Source organism: Arachis ipaensis, chromosome B06, assembly GCF_000816755.2.
Source record: "Arachis ipaensis cultivar K30076 chromosome B06, Araip1.1, whole genome shotgun sequence".
NCBI lineage: Eukaryota > Viridiplantae > Streptophyta > Magnoliopsida > Fabales > Fabaceae > Arachis > Arachis ipaensis.
In genome coordinates this window covers 26,304,086-26,312,119 of record NC_029790.2, presented here as the reverse complement: position 1 = coordinate 26,312,119, position 8,034 = coordinate 26,304,086, and the positions used below count along the sequence as shown (strand labels likewise).

General features: G+C 35.2%; 1 protein-coding gene and 1 long non-coding RNA gene across 3 annotated transcripts in view; one reads left to right on the top strand and one right to left on the bottom strand.

Moving 5' to 3' along the window:
- Window positions 1-4,173, top strand: part of LOC110263256 — a 13,225-nt gene extending 9,052 nt beyond the window's left edge. The window contains exons 2-3 of one of the 2 annotated variants that reach the window (XR_002348588.1): window positions 3,528-3,660; window positions 4,025-4,173. This is a non-coding gene — a long non-coding RNA (uncharacterized LOC110263256). Of the gene's footprint in view, window positions 1-3,527; window positions 3,745-4,024 lie in introns of both variants that reach the window. The other variant, XR_002348587.1, reaches the window with a different exon arrangement.
- LOC107648114 overlaps window positions 3,737-8,034 on the bottom strand; it is an 8,001-nt gene continuing 3,703 nt past the window's right edge. Inside the window, exons 2-3 of the mRNA XM_016352113.2 lie at window positions 5,683-5,850; window positions 3,737-5,559 (exon numbers count right to left, since the gene is read on the bottom strand). Of these exons, the coding sequence (XP_016207599.1) occupies window positions 3,886-5,559; window positions 5,683-5,850 (1,842 nt within the window). The 3' untranslated portion in view covers window positions 3,737-3,885. The remainder of the gene's footprint in view (window positions 5,560-5,682; window positions 5,851-8,034) is intronic.

Sequence of the window (8,034 nt, the reverse complement as noted above, 5' to 3'; positions counted from 1 at the left end):
TATTAAAATATAAATTAAAATTTTTAATTATTTTTAATGTCTTATTTTAATTATATCAAGTATTTAAAATATTTTTTGTTTTAATAAATAATAATATATATTATATCTAAATTTATTTTCAGAATATATGTTAAGAATAAGACTGGACACGCGGATACGTGATGGTATTTAGGTGTGTACAGACGTGTCCGGAGAAGAATTTTTTATTGTTTATTAAGACACGGTTGGACATAGCAGACACGTGTGTCGGACGAGTGTCGGTGAGTGTCATATCCGAAATGTGTCCGACACGCGGACACGATAACTCAACGAAGTGTCCGTGCTTCGTAGTTATTATTATTTGAGAAAAGAGTAAATGAGTATCTAATCTTTTAGTTTAAACACAAATAAATTTTCACTAATTAAAAATATAAAAAATATTTTTTATTTTTTAAATTTTTTTTAGAAGATTTGTTTATTTTTATATATTTTGAATAAAAAAATTTAATTATTCTGTATTTTTAAAAAATTATTTTTATTTTTAATTAATAAAAAAATGTATTTATCTTCGAATTAGAAAATAAAGAATTTATTTGTTTTTTTTTTATAACTGAAAATTCCTCGTACTCTCTCGTTTAGTTATCAAATTCGGTTTGATTTGGTCGGTTCGACTGAAAACCCGGTTACCTAGTTATCTGGTGGAACCGAATTATTTGTCGAATCATTTAAGTAATAAACCCAGTGAAAATTGGTTCGACTCACCGGATTTCATAAAAAACAGTGACTCGGGCCGGTTCATATAACCCAGACCGGTTTTTTTAATGGAAAACAGTGCTGTTCTCTTCATCACTTACTCCCCTGCGTTGTGGTGCCCTAACCTAGAACCAACACCCATCTCACATCTCTCTTCTCTCGCCACTCTCTCCCAGTCTCCCTCAAGCTCGCGTCGCCACCTCAAGCTCGCGTCGCCGCCTCAAGCTCGTCGCAAGCTCTGTCGCGCTAAGCTCGTTTTCCTGCTTCGGCCATCAACACTTCCTCCGTCGTGAGTATGGGTTTAGGGTTTCAACTTCGCCCCAAATCTTTCATCAACGCTTGCTTCATCTCTCTAAACTCTGAAGCAAAGTTCAAAATCACCCAACTAAACCGTAGGTTCTCCCTGCAACGGTTCTGTTGTAGTGCCACTGCTGTCCATGCTGTCGGCGCCTCCGCGTCCTCTTTTGTAACCTAGGCCCTTTCTTGTAGCTCGGCGTCCTCCTTTCCCCTGTCCCCGCCCTCCCTGACTTCTCTGTTCGAGGCTTGGAGCAGCTTGTCGCCGTGTCGCCGGTCGCCGTCGTTTCGCCGGTCGCCGTCCGTATCTCCGTCGAAGGTTAGTGGCACTGCTTTCACTTCTTTGGTTCTTCTCTTCCTTTTATGCTCTTTTTGCTGATTTTTGAATGTGAAGTTGTGAATGGATTAATGAAATCAAATAATTGATTTTGTGCTGCTGCTCTTTTTTTAATTCTTAAAATTTTTGTTGAAATTTTCTTGCTGCTGCTAAAAAAGGATTAGGGATTAGGGATTACTTGTTGCTATTTTGTAATTAGGGATTACTTGCTGCTGTTTTGTAATTAGGGATTATGCTCAGTTAGCTTTATTGATTTCAGGTTTAGTGTGATTAGGGATTACTTGTTGCTGTTTTGTAATGTTTGTTGCTGAAGCTAAAATGGAAATCAAATTAAATGCTGTTTGTTGCTTCCATATATTTTCTTTGATAATATTTTTCCTATTATAAATTATGGTTTTGAGTCAAAACTTTATATTTGTTTTGTCTGTAGTTTGATTTGAGATCATTAGATCTGATCCGATCCTATTAAGTTCAAACTATGGGTTTGGATTTTTGGTGTAGAATTGTTGGTTACCTGTTTGAAGTGTGTATTTCTTGAAATTGGATATGTTTTGAACTGGATTGTGATTTTATGCTGCATTAGGTATTGATAGTTCATCTTGGGTGTAGTTTTGGGATCATTTACTTGTTAATTCTCGGACATTCAGTTTAGTAAGGATCTTCTTGTACAAATTTGTTATCTTTCTTTAGGTTCCTTATAGATTTATTGGTAATAAATCTATATAAATGCTGGATCATTTTGAACTGGAGAGGTATCGTAGTAATAAAAGACCGACAGAGCACATCCAAGAGCCTATCCCATGGTGCATGCTTTTTGCCGATGATATCGTCCTTATGGGAGAGTCAAGGGAAGACCTAAATAAGAAGTTGGACTTATGGAGAGAAGCTCTAGAAGTGTATGGTCTGCGTATAAGCCATAACAAGACAGAATATATGGAATATAAGTTCAATCTGAGAAGGAAAAACCCTAATATAGAGGTGAAGATTGGAGAAAACATCCTACCAAAAATTAAAAGTTTTAAGCATCTTGGGTGCATCATACAGGATAATGGAGAGATTGAACAGGATGTAAATCATAGGATCCAAATAGGTTGGTCAAAATGGCAGAGTGCATCTGGTTTTATATGTGACAAAAAAAATGCCTTTAAAACTTAAAGGTAAATTATATCGCACTGCTATAAGACCGGTTATGCTTTATGGTACGGAGTGTTGGGTGGTCAAATGGGAGCACGAACATAAGCTGAGTGTGGTAGAGATGAAGATGTTGAGATGGATGAGTGGTCATACGCGATTGGATAAAATAAGGAACGAAGATATAAGGGAGAGAGTTGAAGTAGCACCCATTGTGGAAAAGATGGTTGAATCGCGTCTCAGGTGGTTTGGACATGGGAGAAGAAGACCGACAGAACACCCAATCAGGAGGGTGGATGAGATGGAAGATGGAGAAGGGGTGAAAGGTAGAGGAAGGCCTAAGAAGACCATCCATGAGGTGGTCAAACGAGATCTACATGTAAACGGTCTCTCTGCAGACATGATACATGACAGAGAGCACAATGGCGTCATTTGATTCATGTAGATGACCCCACCTAGTGGGACAAGGCTTTGTTGTTGTTGTTGTTGAACGGTCCCTTTGCTAGATCATTTTGAACATGTCTGTTGGCGTAATTTCACTTTGTAGTATATATCATTATATCTTAAATGGTCTCTGAAGTCTTATCTTTGAACGAGGTGTTTTTGTACTCTTTATTTTTAGTTAGACCATTTTCAAGATGGAGTATTATTTTTTCTTCTTTTCAGTATATATAACATTATTACCTGTTTTTATCTGTCTAGGTGGCCACAAGTCCACAACTCAAGGAGTATATAGGTTATGTAATATTTCTACAGAAATTCAGGCATAAATATGAACAAAACTTCTGTTTAAATATATTTCTTTTATTTGTCTATAGAGATTCAGACATAAATATGAACAAAATTAATATTTGATTATTATTATTATGTTTATTATTATTATTATTATTATTATGTTTGTAAAGACTTACATTTTAAATTTTAATACATAATTTTAATTTTATTTATATAATTTTATATTTTTTTTAATTATGATCGGATCAACCGGATGAATCAGTAACTTACCGGTTGAACCAGTAACCCAGTGACCCAGTCATATGGGTTGATTGTCGGTTCGATTCTAATAAGTATGCTCTCTCGAACTCTCTCCTCTGTTTTCTGAACTACTGGGCTCGATCCCCCATTTCTAACCAATTTGGAAGAAATAAAACCAGCTAGATCTAGCGGTACAATAGAGTCATTCTCTTCCAGTTCTTTGCATTGAAAACAGAAGCAAATTCATAATTTGGTTGAGTGATAATTCTTTTCTAGTGAGTATAATATTCTAGACAATGTGTGTAATAAAATAAGATGCCATCATTTCTCTTGTTCTTTTAGTTAGATAATTTTACAATAAGATACCATCGACATTGGTTAATAATTCACAAGGAAAAGCTACTTCTTGTGATCACTTATGACAGTGAACACAAGGTGCTAATCTTACAATAAATTTCTTTCATGTTCGCTTGATTTGATGGATTCTCCCACATAATTAGTTCTCTTACTTGGTTCTCAATCTTTATGATTTCTCTCACCAAGTTACTAATGCAGAATCCCAAGCAACTGTAATGAAAAAGCATTTCCTCATCTCTGTTAGTGTGAGTTCTGCTAGTTACGCCCTCCAGGTGTTTGAAGAAAGTCCCCAAAATGATTTCCACGTCCTCATCTCCAATCAAGAATGTTTCTGCATTGGGATATTCTCCTGACTCAATATCACAAGGAAGATTTCTTTTCTTCAACTCTTTCTCTAGTTTCTTAAGCGACTTCATCTTTGTTATCTCTTCGAGGCATTTCAATGTCGGGCCAACTTTGTTCTTAAAATTCTCTATAGTCTCATTCATTCCGTTTCGTAGGTCGACCTCGGATCCTCCATTACCCTTCTGTGATAATTGTGTGAGTTGTTCCACTGAGTATGCCACAAAGAGTAAGAGGTCTGCTGTCCTTGATAGAGATTCGAGCATCTTTCGGTAGCAAGCACCATGAAATGGAAGGAACCAGAAATTTGGCTCCAAATCAGCTTCTGCTATAAATGCTTCCAGTTGACACACCAGAGATTTCATCTTATTTTGTCCTTCTCTTAGTGCTTGAGAACTTATAGATGGCATTGGCATGTCTTTGTTAATGCAATCTTCAAGTGTTCCCAAGCTTTCCGAAAGTGCAGTTTTCGCTAGAGTAGTTGCTCTTGAGGGACTCACTAGAATCTCTACAATGATGAAGCAAACGAGTCCTATCGTGGCCTCGGTGATTCTCGTTATTGCGAATTGAGTTGGAGGGCCGTAATGCTTCCTACCAAGGATAAGTGAGGCTCCTATAACAGCTGAAATCGCACCAGATTGCCCATACATTTTGCTATGCCTAAGAAAAGTATAGAAAACCAGCCATGGTATAAGAGGCAACAACCTCAAATCCGCATATTTATGGAAAATGGAGCAACAAAGAACCCCATAGATTGATCCCATTGCTGTTCCCTGTCCGCGCGCATTTGCAACCGAGAACGTTGGTTGGCGTCTAGTATCAAAACTGATAGCGATTGTGAGTCCTGACCAATATCCATTTTCCTTATTATATGTCAAACCGAAGAAGACAGCAAGACCTAATGAAAGGGAGCACTTGAATGCAAAAACCAAGTTGTGAGTGCTAGGCATAAAGTTCATAACAACCTCTGCTATCTTTCTGAAGATCCTTTTGGAATCACCAATTTTCTTTGTTTTCTCCACCATGTGGTCAATTTTCTTTGTCACAGGTGAATTGTCTAGGAGAAGTTGCAAACAATACAAGAAGAATGAAGTTGGAAGATCTTTATAGGCTTTGGAAATGCTTCTGTTCAAAATTTCCTTCTTGGTCTCTAAGTTGGTGGTTGCATCAAAAGGTGCAAAACACTTGCCTTGTTGATCTAATTTTTGGCTGAATCTTCCTTTGCAATGGATCAAGGCACCTCTGAGCTCTTCATCAATGACATCAATGGGAAAAGAAGTGCAACTTGATAAAGCAATGTCCATCCCTCTGATTGGTACCTCCAAGTCTTGCAGTCTCTCCTTTGGGTCTATGCAGTGAGGATTACGAGGCCTTTCCCAATGCATGCCTTTCTTTTTAGTGAGAAAAAGATGACCAAATATTATAATTAATTCATAGCTGTTACTAGGAAACTAATTAACTGAATATGCAAGTACTGTTCAATCCAATGCTTTTGGTTATGGTTGATAGCTTACCATGTTAACTTCGATTCTCCGGAAAAGCTTGGCTCCTATTGTAGAGAGGGTCATGGATTGATTGAAAAAACCAACAGCAGTTGAACTATCTGAGGCAGTGATGGTGTCTATATTCCAATTTAACCTTTCAGATATGTTATCAGTGTATAATCGGTAGAGTTTCCTCACCTGAAAAGTACAAATTGCACAAAAGGAGCCAATAATTATAAAAAAATTGCGCTAAGGCGGACATATGTCTGAACTTTCATTAAGGTATATAATTGGATGTGCTATTCATGCTTTAGCTTATTTATTTATTTATTTTTTCAGTGAATGACGATTTCCTTAAAAAAGAAAGAAATAAAGAAAAACAACAGCAATTGGTGTTAAAAGTCTCAATTCTTATGTGGAGAGAAATTATTCTGCGCACATGGTCATGAGCTCATGGATTCATGGGGCACTTAGCGATGACAATACAACTCGTAACTACCGGTACCCGACCTGCCTCTATACGATGGGACGAGCAATTACCTGACTCAGTGCAGGCGGGTTTTTGTTTGGGACATGGTAGGGTTGGTATCTACAGATAACCGTCTTTATCGGCTCTGGTATAAGTCAATAAAAAAGTTTAGGATCAAGATCCTCTAAAGTGAGAAAGTTATAAATTGAAGAGTTAATCACTTTTAAATTAAGATAATAAGATATATATTTCATGAAAGTTACAAAATTAATAGTTCCTTCACTTTATCAACTTTTTTATTTCAGAGGATACAAATTCAAAATTTAGCATAAGAGATTAGGAGTGGATAGAATCAAGGTTGAATATCTTGCAGGACCAATTAAGGTGCAAATTTTTACTACCTACAAGTAGTAACAAAGTAGAATTTATAGAATAGAATAAAGTAGAGTGAAATTGGATAAGGCAAAAATTCGCTTCTATCCTTCCCATTATCATTCTTAAAAACACTTAACTAAATCATTCTCAAACTATTATAATAAAGTGATATTGTATGCTCCAAAAGATCGAACAAAAACAAAAGTAGAAAAAGTAGTATTTCACCTATCTATAGCCCATTATTATCTTGGATGTTTAGTTAAAAAGTCTATTTATGAACGGCATGAATATAGATATAGTTTATCTAAGTGCTCATAAAGTATTTAGGAGTAATAATTAAACCTATATTAAATGTCTTCAAAAAATATTCTAAAAAAAACTTGCAAGTATATTCCTATAAACCATTGTAATATTCGGGAAGGAGGGACAGAAGATTTTGGGAAGGAGGGGAAAATCCAAGCTTTTGCTTATCTAAAACAAGTGTTGACCTATTTCTTATTCACTCAATTTTAATTATTATTTCTCCCTAATCACTCAAATGATGTTGTACAATGTACACTCAGCCATGTTAACCTTTCTCTCTAACAAACATGTGTGGAAACATGCACATGGAAACAAGATTTCTCCTATAGTCCTATCTCATTGGAACATATCTCATGGGTCAACGGAAAAAAATTTTTGTGACGTCTAGTCATTACATACAGATAAAAAGGTTTCATTAATAAAGGATGTGTATAATATCTGTATATAAGGGGAAATTAAATATACAAAATGTTTCTCTTAATGTATTTTCCATAATAATACTAAAACAAATCCTCCAAAGGCATAAATTTTGCCATTAGGCAATTGGTGGTAGATAGATTGGCCATTAGATAACATAAATGATATCATTTTATGTTTTTTTTTTTTTTTCTTTTCGATTTTCTTGTGTTATCTTTATGTCATATACAGGTAAATTTTAGGATTAAATTTAAGATCATAATATCATATTAAGGAAGGTGGTTTCTTTAAGCTTAGACTAACACTACTATACCGTCTAAAAAAGAGAAAAAAAAAACTAACATCCTGTTGGTATTATTCTATTTATATTTTTTTCTCAGCATCACAGTGAAGTATTATTGCTCTTGCACATTAACAATGTTATTTCGCTCATCATTTACTCTTCTCAATTTAGATTTGGTCACTTTTTTATATTTTATTAATATTTCTTTAATTTTTCTTGTTGACAAGACGAGCATTGCTTGCTCTAAACTAATAATTGCTGTATTTTAACTTTCACGAATAAGTTATTTTGCAAGATGTAATCACTAAGAAAGAAAAAGAAAAAATGAAATAAAATGCATATGCTATGTAATTAATAGAATGGAGAGGGACTACTGGAGGCTGCAGGGCAAGGAATTTGATTTTGTATTAAGGGGGAAGTTAGTAAGATTATCCTATGATTTTGATTTGTTTCTTTTGAATTTATTTAGTTGAATATTCTTGTTACTCTTGTACGTTGCTTGTGGTTTTTGTATGTTGTAACTACCACCCTCGCT